This window comes from Sylvia atricapilla, chromosome 1 (genome assembly GCF_009819655.1).
Source record: "Sylvia atricapilla isolate bSylAtr1 chromosome 1, bSylAtr1.pri, whole genome shotgun sequence".
Taxonomy (NCBI): Eukaryota; Metazoa; Chordata; class Aves; order Passeriformes; family Sylviidae; genus Sylvia; species Sylvia atricapilla.
In genome coordinates, this window is record NC_089140.1 from 42,238,030 (window position 1) to 42,255,803 (window position 17,774).

General features: G+C 35.7%; 1 protein-coding gene across 1 annotated transcript in view; it reads left to right on the top strand.

Moving 5' to 3' along the window:
• ANO10 (anoctamin 10) overlaps positions 1 to 17,774 on the top strand; it is a 120,766-nt gene that overhangs the window by 14,087 nt on the left and 88,905 nt on the right. The window contains exons 8-11 of the mRNA XM_066320423.1: positions 541 to 615; positions 1,581 to 1,763; positions 5,146 to 5,337; positions 7,431 to 7,559. Coding sequence (XP_066176520.1) covers positions 541 to 615; positions 1,581 to 1,763; positions 5,146 to 5,337; positions 7,431 to 7,559 — 579 coding nt within the window. The remainder of the gene's footprint in view (positions 1 to 540; positions 616 to 1,580; positions 1,764 to 5,145; positions 5,338 to 7,430; positions 7,560 to 17,774) is intronic.

The following is a 17,774-nucleotide window of genomic DNA, read 5'->3' on the forward strand; positions in this document are numbered from 1 at the left end:
TTAAATACTGTGCTTATGTCTCATTTTAGAAGTAGAGAATATTTCTCTTAGCCATAAAAACTTTTGAAGTGATTAAACATAAACCACAACTAACATATATAAAGGAACATTTTTAGAGATTGAGAGATAGCACCCGACACATATATTTTGACAAAGTATTACTTTAAAAAAAGTCTCTACTCTAAATGAAGATTAGTTTATTGATATAATCCCTTTTCTAATGTTATCTGGAGAAATTGCCAAAAAATGAAAATTAAATAGAAGGTGATGTGTTTTTAATGTCGACATTTCATAATTCAGTTGTAGCTCTCTTTGTACACTTTGTCTTAGGAAAGCATTAAGCTTGTTAAGTGAAAAACTGCATAAGACCAATATTGAAATGTGTTTTTTCTGACCTAAGGTTTAAAAATGGTAAAGAAAATTTTGATGGGCAGTTTACATCTTCATGGAAGTCATTTAGTCAAGGCAGCTGTTAAATTAGATGATATTCTGCATCTCAACTTTTGCTTGAGTACTAAAACCAAATATTTTTATTTGCAGTTCAACTTCTTAAATTGTTTTGCATCTCTTTTCTACATTGCCTTTGTGTTGTTTGATATGAAGCTTTTGAGGCAGGTGAGTTCCAAGAACATCTTAAGAATGTTGATGAATCTAAGATAATAAAGGATTGTTTGAAACAGACTTCAATAGTTAATTCTAAAACATAAACTTGGCAACTGGTGTGTTTCACCTATATTTTCTTAGAAAGCCAGCTTCTGTGTTTCAATTTCCCTAACATTATTGCACAGTCATAACAGAGTGGCATAATTCTTTCTCTCTGTGTAAATGAGGAACTGTTTTCAAATAAATTTGATTATTCTCTCACACAGATGAGATTGGGAAATTTTAATTTCCTCTTTATTTCCTTTTATGTTAGAAAATGTTCCTCTCTGTCATATTCTTAATGAGAGACTTTTGAGGATAGGGTTGTGATTAAGTTTGACTACAGTGAGGATCTGAGAATAAATAAAAATAATAATAATTTGAAGTTGGTGTTTTAAGTCAACTTTCACATTCAAATGCATGAAATTTTGGTATAAGGAAAATATTTTTGCTCTAAACATAATGAACAGTGCAACAAGAACTTCAGCTCAAGACCTCTGTTACTGTTACACTGAAGTGGTCTATAGCAAAACACTTGACATACCTATACCAGGCCTAACATTTGGGACATTTCCTCTACTGTCAGGTAAATTCAAGAAATAAAAAGTCTAGGAAATAAGTCAGTATTTAGCTCTGTGGTTGTCATTGGCCTATATTAAAAATGCATTAGCCTTCATTGTACTTGGTGTTCTCTTTCCAAGATACATCCAGATACACAAAGTATTAAGACTACAAACTCCTAATTAGTCCTTTTCAGCACACAGCAAAGGATGGGAACTAGATCATCTGCACTTTTCATATGCTATTGCTAGGTTTGTTAGGCTGGCCTTTTTTTCATAGTATAGTAATTTACAGTGTTACTCAAGCTCACAGAATTGCAAATGATCATAGGTTCATCATAGTTGTATAATTTTTTATTTCTTTTTTTTTAACTTAAGAGCTTGGCCACTTTGCTGATAACTTCGCAGATCCTCAACCAATTTGCAGAATCCTTGCTTCCTTACTGGCTCCAGAAGAGATACAACAGGAGGATGAAGAAACGCATGTGTTCCAAGAAAACTGATATGGACCTGTCATTATCTGAACAGGTCAACATGGAGAAAGAAATGGGAACCTATTTGGTATGTTGTAGTACTGTAAAAGAGTTAAAACTTTACTGGGCTGTAGTTGACAGAGGCATCAGCCAAGGCAAACAAGAATATTTTTGACTTTCTGGTATGTTGGATTATTTCCAGCTTCATCAGCTTTGCTGGTAGCTGTTTATGCAGCTGTATGTTATCCTGGATCAGGAAGTGGATGCAGTGCAGGATCCTAGGGACACCGGAATGAAGGGCAAGGAATGAGCAGCTCTATCTGGAACTACCTAACCCAATATCACTTGAAAGAAGTATTTGTGTGATATGCCCTTAATCTCCAAGAGTAACCCAAAGACTACCAGGATGAGTAGGCTGACAGAGGAAAGAGGGAAATTACTTCTGCTTTGGTTTGATTTTGCAGTAGTACTAGTTTAAATGGTCTGTTGTACTAGAACCAGAGGGAGATCAGTTACATCTTATGGGACTAGAAACTGAGGACAGAAGAAACCAATTCTTCAAAACAATACTCCTGGTGGATGCTCTTGTCTCTTGAAACCTCAACCTTGGTATTCTCTGTCTTCTTGGTTCTGTTCTTGACCACCTCCTACCCAGTATAATTTTTAATTGTATTTAGTGGATTTCATGCAATTCATGACTTAAAATTCTAAAGGAATTTACACAGTGGATGTCAGTGTGTATGTTAAGACTGTGTATCACAGACTGTCTGACAACTTGATCAGATGCTGCAAGCACAGTCACAGGAGTCAATACTGTATTTTTGCTTTTACAGAATAAGAAGTACAGGTACATAGTGCACCTTTCATGTAAAAGGTAGACATCAGCAGTTTGAAATTTGATAATAACACCGTATCAGATTCCTCTCTTCCCTGAAATGGGAAAAGGAGAAAGAACTTTACAATTTAAAAAAAAATTAAAGAAGACCTCTACAATTTAAAAACTGTACAGATGTGTTTCTGTGTGAAGGTTGGAGGGAGATAGAATTAGACAGCCTGTCTTGCAGTGCAGAGCACAGCAGAAGTCCCTGTGTTAGTGTCTGATCTGTAAATCAGCACAGTCCAGCACTGCACCTGTACATTGGCTAGCACAGCTCCCAGAGTTGTGTGTCCGCATCAGGCCTGGCCAAACAAGCTCTGCCTCTTAGACCTGAGCTGACTCCTGATTCTCAGCTGTCACATACAAAGCCAGTGTGATGTCCCTGAGTCACATTGCCCAGTGCTTCTTGTGCAGAGCTGGATCAAATGAATCTGCACCTGTTGTTCTGTTGTACCCTGAATAATTTTTGATGAGGACTCGAGAGGCCAATTTTAGAGAGTTAGGACTTTGCCTTGGATGTGCCCACTGCTAGCCTCAGTATCAGTTCTAAATACTGTGTACTCAAAGCCTTAATTTTATATTCAGTCTAAAGATTATTGTTTTGCTGTGCTTGTGAATAAACGACGTTAGACCATTGATTTGTTTGCAAGCAGTGAGCTGTCAGCAGGCAAGAATATTTCTAAAATTAAAACTGTCACAAGGGGGAAGCATTTGACTGTTTAGTAACTGAGGAGTCTTGACAGAATTCTGTGTTTCAGGCTCTTTTGTTTTGATTCCTTCTTTCACATACTCTTCAGCATTTAATTCTCTATTCTTTTTGTCCTCATTTCTTGCTTGCTTTTCAAATATCCAGACCTTAATCCTCTTGAGGATGTAAAAACATCCTGCAATAATTTTTAAATTATTATTATTTTTCTACTTTCTGCTCATTCCTCTAGTAATTTTCTCCCTTAATTTTTTCCTTGTTTTTGTTTCGTTGATGCTGTAGCTGATCTCATGGCTGCTGATGGCACAGTTACAAATTTTTTTAACATTGTCTCAGACTCCTGTTTTCCTACACAAAGTTTCATCAATTGAGTAGGAGAAAAATAAATACTTACTTACTTCATACTCTGCTATTATAAAAGCCAAGGTATTGAACAAGGAAATGAGAAGTGTGAGGAAGCAGTGGGAATACTGTGCAGTTACCAGAAGGAGGAGCACAAAGGAAAGCTCTCTCTCTGCCTGCAGTAATTCAAAAAATGATAGCAGTAGCAAATGTGTGGCTGCCATTCCAGTGAGTGTTCCTGCAAATATCCCTAAGGAAGACCTTAGTAAAAGTTAAAATTTGTACAAAATGTTTCTGAGGAAAAAATCTTAATGGCTTTAAAAGTTAGGTAGCTGCTCTTGGCCTGGCCTGCAGATTGGTTTGAGAGATTGAACTATGCTGTGGAACTTCAAAATGAGCTCAGGTGAGAAATGCAATTAATGAGTACCCCATGTTGGTTTGTGAGCTTGCAGACTTCTACTGCTTCTCTCTGTTTCCTAGGAGAAAAAGCACTAGGTGTTGGAGAGGGCAGTCATTTTAACAGGGCAAAAAAGAGTAGATAACTGTGTGTCTGATGCATGGAGCCAAAACCACTTTCATGTGATTCTTGCAATAATTTCAGTTACTTTCAAGTCTTCATGATTTCTGTTTTGAGAGAGGATAATTGATGTGCCTGTGTAGATACAAGATACCTAGATCCCACTTCAACTTTTTTGTGATATTTCACCATCCTTTGTTTATGAACACTTTTTCTTTAAAAGTGGTTAGTTTGGTTCTTTCATAACAAAATTGCTGCAATCGTAGCAAACTATTATTAATACTACAAAACTAATGTGCAAATACATACATGATCACCTGCATGTGAATACTTAATCAGCATTTAAGTATCCACATTCTTGGTTTAAAGATCAGGTGATACACCTCTTGGGATTTGTTGAATAGGGGTTTTTGTTTGCACTAATGGTCCCTTTCAGATGTCAGTACTACCTTGTAGATTTCAGTCTTCAAGTGGGCCACACACTGTGTCCTACCAATTTTGAAATAAACAAACAGAAAAACCAGAAAAGATTTGCCTATCCACTAGCCTACCATTCTGGTTAGGTCTTTCATGGACAGATTGAAATGCTAGGACTTTTATTGCCACGGTGTTCTCTGGAGTGTTCTGCCAGTTTGAAATGCTTGGTACTGTTTTTCTATTCCTCACTGTTCCTTCCATTACTGTCTAACTGGGATGCTCAAGAAGCTGCATAGGTTGAATGTGTTTATGTAGTTACTTCATAAACACATACTTTATATAGTATAATAAGGATAGGAAGTGTGACTTGCAGAAAATGCATTAGGCAAAAGGAAAAACTTGGGCTTCCTGTTATAAGAAGTTTTTAGTGGTTGAATAATTCCAAATTAATTAGATTTTAAAAAAATTCTTCTTGTCTGCTATCAGCAGTCATTTCCAAACAATTGATTTGGGATGAGGAAACATATTTACAACTGTAATATTATTTCTGTGTTTCTTCATTGGTTCTTTTTGTAGGTTAAAGTTGTTCTTAAATTTCCTCTTCTTTTCAGGGTACTTTTGATGACTACCTGGAGTTGTTCCTACAGTTTGGCTATGTGAGTCTTTTCTCATGTGTTTATCCTCTGGCAGCTGTTTTTGCGGTGTTAAACAACATCACAGAGATATACTCTGATGCCTTAAAGATGTGCAGAGTTTACAAGCGTCCGTTTGCAGAACCCACAGCGAATATTGGTGTTTGGCAGGTAATTTTTATGTCTCTTTTTTTTTCCTATTCATTTGTTTAAAAGAGGTTTTAGCAGCAATATGAAAGCTTTGTGTTTGTCCCATGAACCACTTTAAAGTTCAGTAGGTGCTTTGTTCTCTACAATGCCCTGGAATATCATCTACCCAACTATATATCCCAGTGATATTTTTGGTGGAGTTTTTGACCACATGCCTTTCAACTGCCTTGGGAAATAAAGCAGATAATTTCTTTAGTTCTTGTGTTTGTATTATACTTGTGTTGCAACTTCAGCAAAGCAAAGCTTCCAGATACTGCCCGGTATTCTTTGTAGCCAGTGGATTTTAGATAACTTCTGATGCAATCTCAGAAGTGTGAAGCTCAGCAGGGGTTTCAAAAGAAATGGAAGAATAGGTAAGTAGTTGGATTCCTAAGCCAGGCTTGTGGCCTGTGCACCTGTGGTTACTGGTGCTCAGGCTGACTAATTTAAAAATAGCCTGGATCTGTGAGCAGGAGCTGGAACTTTCTGCACAGCGTGAACACTGCAGTCTTTCTAAACAATTTCATGGTAATAGTACTGGGTTAAGCATTTTCTGTCCTCAGTTTTTTGTCCATGCAATCATGCTGCCACCAGCTAATTTGGGGCCTGCTGAGTGTGCTGCATGAGTGGACTGATCCTGATCAGAGTTTTCTGGAGTGACTAAGTTGCGCCCAGAAACTTTAGCATTCCATAATAGCAGTGCTTGATAAGGGAGTGTGGTAAGGTATGGGGACCTTTCTAGGGAGAAATCTATATTCTAGTTTTATTTAGTAGGTTTTCTAATGTTACATAATGGAGATAAAGGGCACAATGAGCTAATGGATTCAGTTTGGAGGAGTTGTAAATGTTATCAAATGAAGCAAGTGAGAGGTGAGAAATGAAATTCTGAAAGCTCAAGTAAAACGTACAGTAAAAACATGCAAACCAAGAATTCTGAGCAGTATTCATTAGACACACATGTAGATATTAGTGAAGTGGACTTAGAGGTGAAGTCTTTTAATAATATGTCATTAAAATGTGTGAGTTATAATCTGATTGCATTTTAACATGAGATGCACTTTCTCAGTCCAGATCTATGCTGCCAACATCTAAATGGCAATAGCTGCATTGACCAATTGTATAACCACCAGAATAATCAGTCTGTGGTCATAAGTCACAAGTATAGCTGCAGGTATAGTAATAGCATTTGTTTTTGCTAGAATAATTCGTTTCAATTAAGAGAGTAAGCTAAAAAATTACTAAAAAATAGCATTACTATGGTACAGTAATTTTGTTTTATGGTGTAATTTTTAAACTAATAGCAGAAATGAATTTGCTTTGTTAATTAAAAATAATAACTAAATATACAAGTCATCCATTTCATATGGGAAATAAGAGCATTTGCTGAAAGATTTCTGTTAAAGGAATACTGGAATTATTTTAGTAGGTGAGCTGAGTCACTAGCTTCTTGTCAAGAAGAAAGTTATTTCTGCTAATTCATTGTGACAGCCACTACAATTCTGTGTCAGTTTTTCTCATTCCAGATAGGACCTTGGAATAAGTAACCATTATATTGCAAATGCAATTGTTAAACTGTATTGATATTTTCAGACATTTGCCTCTGTAGGCAAAAGCTTCTTAGACTTCTGCTATTGCGTGTGTTTAAATGTAAATCTTTCAACAAGTCTCAAGTGGTTGTGATTTAAAAACAGGCATTCTGAACTATTCTTACCTTTTCCTCTTAACATTCAGACAGAACCTCCAAACCCAGTGTTAGTACTACTAGTTCTTCTTGGAATTTTGCAATTTGTCCTTTATCCTGAAGTAAATTTGTTTAGGAGTACAGCTGTAGATGAGTGCTTAGTTTTGCATGTGTTCAGGTTACAACCTTGTTTTGATCTTGTCAAGCTGATGAGGTCTGGACTGCTTGCCAAACAAGTCCTATGCCATGGAATTCAAAAGATGATGGAAAATAAGTTAAACTAACGGGTCTTCTGAGGCTTTAATGAAGAGAGAAGTATCATGCAGAGCAATTCAGGAACTAGTAAGTTAGAGGTAGTGGTCATGGCTGAAAATATACTTGTGTTTTATTTCAGTTGGCCTTTGAAACTATGAGTGTAATATCAGTTGTTACTAATTGTATACTGATTGGAATGTCTCCACAAGTGGATGCCCTTTTCCCAGACTCAAAAATGGACCTTGTTCTGACTGTGGCATTGATAGAGGTAAGTCTGCCTTCAAACAGAGCATGTTGTAGCAAATAACACAAACACCAGTGAAAAATGTAAAAGGAAGTAGACTTTATCTCACATTTTATATTAGAAGGAAATTTAAGATTTCCCTATCAAGTATTTCAGAGTCTTTCATTTTGATTTCTTTCTCTTCTATGTTTTCAATTACTGTAAATGCTGTTGCCATACTTTCCCATGCATTCCCAAGATACCATGATTTTGTTGCTTCATGTGCTTTAAGTATTTACTAATGCTATTTCAAGAAGCAAAATAATCACATTTTTGTGAACTGTTATGTTTTCTGCTTGGGTTGTGACCCAAACATATCTTAAAAAGTCTTCCTACATAATCTTTATGGACATATCCTGTGGGGCTTATCTGAAACAACTATATGTCATGACTGTAAATAGTTGTGGTTGTAACAGCATTTGGGTTTAATCTTCTGATTCAGTGTAGTAAGCACATCAGTGTCATTCGTTTTCAGACATGGAGGGATGACTCTGGGTATTTTACGGAACTGGAATTGCAGGACATTGCCCTTATAAATCTTTCCTTTGGGGCTTCCTTGTATTGCATTACCTTGACTTCTACCATTATTCAATTTTAGCTTTAGAAACTGGATTACTTTTCTCATGGCAAAAGGTCTGGATTGTGTATGTGTAATTACTAAAGCGCATCACCTTACTGAGATGCATGAGGAGCATATATTTCTTTGTTGTTCTTTTTACAGGTATTAAATGTTATGCAATGAATCATGAGCTTGCTTTGAATATTGTTTTCCAAACCTTGAGGTTTGCAGAGTTAACTGTATGTATGAATCATGTCAACTGGTTTGCTGAAGTTTTGAGTCTACAAGGCAGCCTGATGCACTCTTCTGTTATGCATGTGTGGACATTTATATTAAGCTCTGTGACTTGTTTTAATCTAAAACTAATTTAGCAAATCAAGTGTAATGATATAGCTCATTCCTGGACAACATATCTAGAGAGGTGATACTGTGAAAAGTGGATGGGTAAATGTAAGCAGTATGGATTTCTGACAGCTTGGAGACAGGGCTGGTTTTACCTTTGCCTGCTGTGTGTTATCCTTTTATCTGTTTAAATGTGAAGCTGGCTATTTGATCTCTATGCAGACCTCTGTTTCTTGATAGACCAAAGGAGAATACCAGCATTTTATTCTAAATTGAAATTCTGTTTATATGCAACTCTTTAAGGAACAGGAATTGCAGCATAATAATTAGGTAGCTCTTGGAACTCCTTAACACTGTATCTCAAATTATCTATAAATGCTGTGGAATGGAATTCAGAAAACAAAAGGAAGAAAGTTTGGAGGGAAAAGGTAAATTAGTACTGAGGGGAAAAATGCTGTCTTGCATAGAGAAGCCACCTTGGTGAAGACCACCAAGCTATAATTACCATAGTACAAAAGGACTGTTGGAGGCTAATACTGGATGAGCCAGAGGAAATGAAAGGTAATAATTTAGTTAAAGAAAAGTCAAGCGTTCTCTAATTATTCTGCTTAATTAAAAAAACCCTAGGCAACCAAACAATAAAACAACAAGCCATAATGCCCTGATCAGAAAAGGTCCATTTAAAAAAGTTTTGATCAAAAGTATCCAGTATGCTTGATGACTTTAAATATGCTAGTCTGATTTTTTTCTTGTGGTCATTTTTCGGTTACTACAAGCTATTTATTGTCTGAGAAAACAGAGATACAAAACCAACATGTGAGCCTTACAGTATGTTTCTGGAGCATAACAAGCCATGTGATTATTTTGGACTGTTGTTGGTTGGTTATAAACAGTTCCAAAACTACTCAGTGTGAAATGTAAGACTTTTGCAGTCTCCATAAGGACGCTCTTCCAGTACATTTTGAACAGTATTTGACAACTTCACAGGTGTGGGACTAGGGTTTTTTTTGGTTTGTTTGTTTTAGTTTTTTAAAGAGATGGAGAATAGCTCAGGTCATACAATATTGCAGAAAGTTTCTTAACACAAATTTTGAACTTTCTAGAGTCCAGAAGAGTTCTCTTAATTGAAACACATTTTATACAGAAATTTAATTGCAAAGAACAATATGAAAATAAACACAGCAAACATGAGTTTTATTTCTGTTGAAAATGTTTTCCGTTGTGTTGACAGTTAAACATGTCCTTAGTTACAGAATTTTTTTTTGTTAGGTTCTGTTGTATATATTTCAGGTTTAAACATTGATTACAGAAGGTTTGAAGAGGAGGATTACTGGGTGCTATGGAGCTATGAACAGCAGCAGTATAGATTTATGTCACCTTCAGGAGATGGCGATGGTTTTCCTTTTGCTTCCTGTGTGTTTACTCCCATCTTATCTGTTACACTGTGACTTTCTTTTATCTGGTGTGTGATGAAACAGATCAGGGAGTTGTTGTGGGAGAAGCTGTCTGGCCCAGTTCGCTAGGGAGCAGGGCAGAAGCAGCGGAGTGTGGGAGACACGCTGTAGTGCTGTGGTAGCTTTGTGCTGGATTTAATTTGTAGGACTTCTGCACCACTGAGCCTTTCTACTTTAAGTATCACTTAATCTAAAGAAAGATCTCTGAACTATGAAAGGAGCACAAATCTCATGTATTGGTGGTATTGCCATGCACCTTTACTCTATTTATTAGTGATTAAACTCTGCCTTTCAGTTGTAAAGAGATATTCAGGAACAGGATATATTACATTTGACTTCTAGGACAAACCTGGTGCATCTAAAGTACATCAATGTCAAGGCAGAAAAAAATTCAGATGTGTCAGGGTGTTGATAGAAAAGTGTTTTAGATCACCTAGTAGAGATTCAGAAAAACATGATACAGGTGAATTATTTTATTTTCTGCTGTTTGCTGCTGGTGAAGGTGAGCATTTTACTTTGTGTTTACGCTATTTTGACAGCATCTTGGCAGGCAGCTTGAAAACATTAAGAGAGAAATTTCTCTGAGTTGGCTATGTGTATTTTCACATGTTCTATTGATGGGGTAACCTACTTAAGTCTTAGCTGTCTTTAAGTATTTTAATCAGTTTTTAGTAACTGAGACTCCAGTTGAGTATTTATATATCTGTTAGATGCAAAAGGAAATAGAAAAGCACTGTTGCTGTCAAAACTGAGCATAGGTATTAGAGATGTCCTGATCTTTTTTCCCAAAAATGCTAGTGCTTTTTAATAATAATACCAATTCTCTTAAAATGGAAACAGTTTACATGGCAGCATTTAACACCATACACTGCTGAAATAACAAAGAACTGCGTGTGATATTCTTGTAAGTATTCTGTACCCAGCCCCTACTGATTTATGCAAAATATTTTTTTCCCATTAACAACTCAACTCTGATGCTATCTGCATTTTTGGTGGAAATATGTATTGTGTGAGTGAAGTAAATGTTAATTAGTATACCACAGAATAAAATACTACCGATTTCAAAATAATCACAAGCATTAAAATAATAAAATATAATAATATTTTTTAAATATTAAACCAGTGATTTTTTTGAACAGTTGACCTATTTTCATTAATTCAACATCTGCTTCCATGGCAACATGGTTTGAATCAGGAGCAGAATGATGAAACTCCCCTCTTTTACTTATGGATGGATGCTAACTGAGTGCAGCCAGTGCAGTTTTCAAACAAAAAGAAGTAGCTGAATGCCCTTAAAGCAGGAAACAATAAATGCTTATTAACATAATTTAAAAATAGTTGTATCATATTGTGTGTTTAGTTATTCAGACTTCACCATATATACATAATTCTGGTGTGAATTCAGGTGCAAAGTAGGACATTCCAAGCACACGTCTGTGCTTGTGTGAAACTGTTCCAAATCACTTCTGACTGCCTACACTGATCTGAACCACAAAAAAAGGAAGTAACTCTGAAGCAACTTGGTGCGTAGTTAGGGAAGTAGGTTAAACCAAGTGTAACCTTAATTCTGCAGTGCTTTTTAAGATTTTTCTTGCAAAAATTGTTGACAAAGAGTTTTGTTCCTGATGACTGTTTCTTTTTAATGTGGACTCAGATAAATTTAAGGAATGCTAATTAAATCGTGTTAGGACTACTCTAAGAGTTGAGTTCAAGAAATCAGTTCTATGTACAACTCTTAAGCAGTGATTTTTGCCTTTAACAGTACATCAGTAGTGGTGTTTTGAAGCAGTAGCTGTGAAGTAAGTACAGCTCCTTATGAATGTGTCCTAGTCTCTAAAAGCAAATTGTGCATCCAGCCCTGAAGTGTAGTAAACTAATGGAAAGCTTTTTTGCAGAAGTGTACTTAGCCTGGATGTTCCACATCGCATGAGTCATTTGGTAATTAGCTTGGAAATAGTAAGTAGTAATGAAGATCTTTCTTGATCATGGTAATATAAAAGCTGACATTACAGTCTAGAAACGTGATTTTGAGAAAAATGTAATCAGCTCTGCTATAGATGAAAATGAAGAGCTTTGCATAGGGACACGGCTGGTGTATTTGTAGTAAACATGGCTTAAATTGTTGATTTAATTTCATGGTCTCCTCATAAGGACACAGATCTTCATGAGCTTCATAGAAAAACCTGTATTGAAAAGTCGGTTCTGTAAGAAGTATGGAGTGGGATAAAGGAAGTAATCCTTTCTTAAACTTTGGTTTTTCTGGGTGAGGAGCTGATGACCCATTTATAAAAGACTGGAAAGCAGGAATCTCGTAGTGTGTTGATAAAGCTGATCAGAAATCAAAGTAATTGACAGTTGCCTGGTATACAACTTTTCTTTAGAATTCCATTTTATTAAGTGTATTTTTTCATCAGAGGCCTTCTGGTGTAGAGTACAAGCTCTTTGACCTTCTGCTGAATAATCTTGATGTAGTAGTCCCAACACTCAGCTCAACAGCAAGCTTGTTGAATTCTAGTAGATGACAAAGTATGTCATCTAGTTCTAGGCATCATCATACTTTGCATTCTGCACAAACTTGAAAATTAGTAAACATTGCATCCTGAGTGCAGTCGATCTTTTGAATCTGCTTTCTGAGCAGAAATGGTTTTAGCTGGATTGTTGTCAAAAGTAACATATTTTTTCCTTCAAAATTTCCTTTAAAATTTCTTAAATATTTTGCAACAGATTTCAGTGAAGTCTGTTTTCTCCCGATAAAGCTGGGTAATTCTGGTTTTTACACAAAAGAGTTCTAGTTGAATTATTTCCTGGCAATAATGCACATGACCCCATTCTGACCAGGTGGAAGTGAGGCATGGTACTGCATGGTATAGCGTTTCTCATGTGTGGAGCAAATAGCTTTCTTCACGTATAACTCATGAGTTTGGGATTTAGAAGATATGCTAAATGTACATTTATGTAAGGGTCAACTTTAGTAGAAAAGGAACTGGGAAAAGATGCAGAAAAACAGGCTGCGTCTGTATGTACACATGCATAAATCCTTTGATACTGATGGAGTTACGGAAGTGCAAAGGTTGAAGCATAACAGCTGTGCATAAGGCGGTGTTTTTGCTAAATTATTTCTGTGTTATTTACAGATACTAACACAGGATATAGGAGCTGCAGAGCTTCACATATGGAATTAAAGAGCAGTGTAGGTGAAGGGACCCCTGGAGATTATTTGCCCAAACCTTCTGCTGAAAGTGGGGCCCTGGATTAAGTTGTCAGTCTCCTTACCAAGATAAGACTTGAACACTGCCAGTGAGGGAAAGTCAGCCAATTCTATAGGCAGCCTGGTCCACTATTTAATTTTTCTTGTGGCAAATAATAGGGTTTTTTCTTATGGGAAGAAAACAATTTCTCTAGTGCAACTTGGTGGCTCATGACCTCGTTTTTTCACTGCACAGCTTTGTGAAGAGGGTACCTCTGTCTTCTTGAAAACTACCTGTTAGGCACTAAAAGAATGTGATTGAATCTTACCCACCTTCCCAAACCTTCTCTATCTAAGTGTAACAAACTGAGTTTTTTCAACCTGTGTTCACGTGTCAAGTTTTTCAACCCTGTACATCACTCTCCAGCAGGCTCCCTCCAAATTTTCAGTCTCTGCTTTCCAAGTTATCAGTTCCACTTAAAAAAAAAAAAAGTGCCTTTAATTCATGCTTATCCCATTATGTCTTTCTGCTAATTGCAGTGTATATTCTTTCTTTGTCTTCAATGTATTTGCTCTTTAATCAGAGAAAATAATTTCTGTGAGTGTTAGGCAACTGTTTTAGCTTTCTTACTGCTGAACTTTTTTAGCAACAGTCTTGAGATATCTCTCTTTCCATGTGTTAATTTTTTTTGTGGTAACGTGTTTTTTCCATACTGACATGCAGGCATATGTATGCATATGTACTGCATTTATAACCTAAGTAGTTTGTCAGTTTTCAGATATAAGTGTAAGGTAGAGTACTTACTGGTAAATATTTGCTGTGTGTTTTCAGTTTCTTCCTAGTAGTTAAATGTATATGAAAAAAATATTTGATTATTTACTTATAATGACCAAATATTAATTAGGGGGTTAAATATATATCTGTTTTTCAAAAACATTTTGTGGTAAGGTGCAAACCTTACTGACAGCTTTATTGTTCATTTTTGGAAAATATTTGGCAAATTTATTCATAAAAGTATTTCAGTGAAACAAATATCATAGCCAAGACCTATTTATGTTTGCACATGGTAAAAATGGGAAAACAAAGGAAAATGGAAAAAGGCACTTTATGCAAATTGTGTAATTATTTGTAATTTATAATACATAAAATAATTCTGCAGCATTACTGATGCTGAATATTGAAAAAGGTTAATACAAAGCACTAGTGATTTCAATTAACCTATTGTTGCGTTCTAGAATACCTCAACCTCAGCTGAGAACATCTACTTAATATACATACACATAAGAAATAATATGTAAAAGCCCTCCTTTAAAAATCTAATATGCATTGTTTTCTTTCTAATACAATACAAAGTAGTAATTTGATTTTTTTTTATTCTCTACTAGACAGGTAAGCCACTGCAGTTTGGTTTTTTCCCTAGAATTGAAGTTGTGAGACATGAAAATAGTTGGATATTTTAACTTCAAGCTGAAACTCTGGCAAAAGTTTCCAGCAATTGCTGAATAGCCTCAGTGAGAGACTTAATGGAAGCTTCTAAAGCTATAAGTACTTATATAAAGACTATGTCTAAAGACTTTACAAATTCTAGTGGTTCCTTATTTTACTGTTTGGCAACATTTTAAGAGTAAAAATGAACTCAAATATGAATGCATTTTATATTCATATTACTTTGAAAAAGATTCTTTAAAACATAGATATAGTTTTAATAGAAAGGGAATAAATATTTTAGATAAGTTATTCTTCTGAGTTACAGGAACAGATTGTTCTCAGGGGTTTTTTTTTGGGTTTTTTTCTCCTCATCTTTCAGATGTGGGGAAAGAGTCATGAATTTGTTTGTATAAAATTTTATAAAAGTTAGCTGCTTCAAGAAGCCTCCTGGAACCTTATCAATGAGGTTAAAAAAATGTCAGTTTTGCTGGTTGTACATTACTACAGATTTTATTTATTTGCAAAATCAAAATTTATCACAGATCTTTTTATTGCCATCTACTGGTTCTTTTGAGATATTCATTCTGATTTAGTGTTGATTTTTTTGGTCACTTCAAGTAATAAAGCTTAATGCCAAAAGTGTGTCAGAATGAAAACAAACACTAAAAAATTCAAAGATGTTAGTGACTTGTGTTCCATGGCTTTCTGCTAGTGTAGAAATGAAAATACATGTTAACATCTATGCTTAAGTAGTCCAAAGGATTTTTGAAAGTGTCAGAAAAACCCACTATTTTCCCATTTTCCTATTTGTGAGTAATTTTCATTTCTTCCTCCTTATTTTCTGTTCTTTACTCAAACCCTTCCATTTTCAGGTTCTCAAATTTGCTGTGTTTGAAATGGAAAAATAATTCACACAGGTGAATGAATTATGCTCTTCAGACTGTCTACAAACTCTGAAATGTTTTAAATATATGGGCACATATCATAATGTGTAGGACAGCAAGAAACTGAGGTACTCCATCCATCACGTTTTTCAACCCTGATAGCTGGAATGTGTTGATGTGTTTTACTACTGTGTCTGCCCCAACTGGAGCATTTTGACAGTAATGGTTATTCCTTGCTGACAGAATTCAGAATGTGATTTTTATCTTTAAAGAAGACAGTGTGAAAAGGATGGCTGAACTAGATTAGATCAGGGGTCTTTATAGGCCAGGATCCTTTCTGCAGCAGAGGCCAAGGGAAGAGTAAATTAGTACAGTCAACTATGTAGTCATGCTCTTTCCAAATTAATTCCCAGAATCTGGTGATTTGCAGTGTAGCCTATGTAATAACTGAAAACAATCTGGCCAGAGCTGCCTGGGAAAGTGTGCAATGCTTTTATGCAATGGCATACCTACTTTTTCAAAAGAATTTGAGTTGTACTGTAGTAAAATGCTACGTAAGCAACTAATGTTGATATACTCTTGGCAACATAAATAATTACCATATGTATTGATTCTACTCTGGATTTTCATAGGTTTTCTCTGTGCATTTTTTCAATTTATTTTTCTGTCCAAGAAACATTTTTAGTTCTTAAGTTGGATTCTGCCATTGTGATTGTGACATTATAGTGAAGGTTAAGAGCATAGGAAGCCTTCTCAGTGTGAGAAAACCTTGGAGGTTTCTTAGTAGAAACAACGATAGCAAAGAGGGAATACTCTCTTCTTGCTGTCAGCTGGGTGGTGGTAGAAACAGGGAGCCACAAAGGTATCAGGTGCTAGTTAGCTAAAAGATCCGAACTTTCCAAAAGGGTCATGTTGCTTCAGGAGGAATCAGAAATGGATGTGTCTGGAACGCTGCCATTCTTCATGAATTACCATTATCTGGTAGATACTGCTATGCTCTTATTAGGAGGCTTGGATGGGGGAGATGCTTCAGGAAGAGAGCACATTTCTTAACTATGCTAATAAGTGCTTCAGACCTGTCAGCCTGAAAGAACAGCAGGAGAAGGCAGAGTAAGAATATTTTTTCCTGTTTCTTCTGGTATTGTGCAAGGATGCCAGAATGACAAAACTTCAGAAGGGAGGATGAATAGAGAACAGATCTTTGCAGACAATTACAAGACATTTAAAGAACTCTATAAGAATCAGACTTTCAAATCTCTTTAAAACCCACTTAGTTTAATATTTCCCACAAAGAAGTTTCCTTTAATGTGTAAATATTTCCAGCTAAAGCCTGAATATGCTGAATAAAGTTCCTTGCTGGCAGTTGGAACTTGAACGTCCAGACAAAAGCCATGTTAATACTTATTAATATTAATTGTTTACTTTCCACTTGATTAGGATTAGTAATTGTTTAATGACAAGACAGAGTATGAACATTCAAAGCCTTCTTGCTTCACAATCATTTCAAGACTGGCTTAGCATTTTGTGAAGCTGAATTGTTTTGTTTTGTAAATAATGTATTAGCTTATTGTCTTAAATTATTTAAATAATTCTCTGCAAATGCGCTTCCAGCACAAGCCTGAATAATGGCTTTTCCTAGGAATCTCTGAATAGGTGGAGCTGTAGGGCTCCACTGTATCCATTTATCTCAGATGCAGTTTGCAGCAGTGTTACTTTGTATTGTTCTTACTAGGAGTGTTCCTTTTTTAGGGACTGCAGTGGTTTTCTTGTCTCTAGGAAAAGATTTTTATGATTTCTTTGTCTAGTTTGGTATGTTTGGGTTGGTTCGTTTGGTTTTTAAACTGTGTACAGCATTGGACAGTAAATACACATTGTCATTTGTATCTTTTGATGATTGAGTGAAAATGAGTGGCTCTGAGCAGGTAGGATAGAAAATGTGGGCCTTGCAGCTGCAGCTGCAAAAGAGGTGGAGAATAGGAAATCAGTAAAACTAACTATAAATAGCGGGAAAAAGCCAGTCAAACATTTTCGAGCCTCTGCATTGATGATTAGATATAAACACCTCTTTACAGAAAGAGTCTTAATAATGTAATATTGTTGCTCATGTGTTTCCTAGTTGGAAATTTACAGAAGAATTTACGTTTCTTTTACTAAAATTCTTTGTGGTAAGTTCTAACATTCTGGTTTGGGGTGTTAAACCTTCTGGATCAACTTTGGTACTCGTGTGGTTGACTTTTTTACGTACCTACTCAGTATTCTAAACATAATTAGTAGTCATTTATTGGAAGCTTGCAGCATGAGTTCTATAGTCTTTTATTTAAGAATGAGTGACATTTGTTGCTATG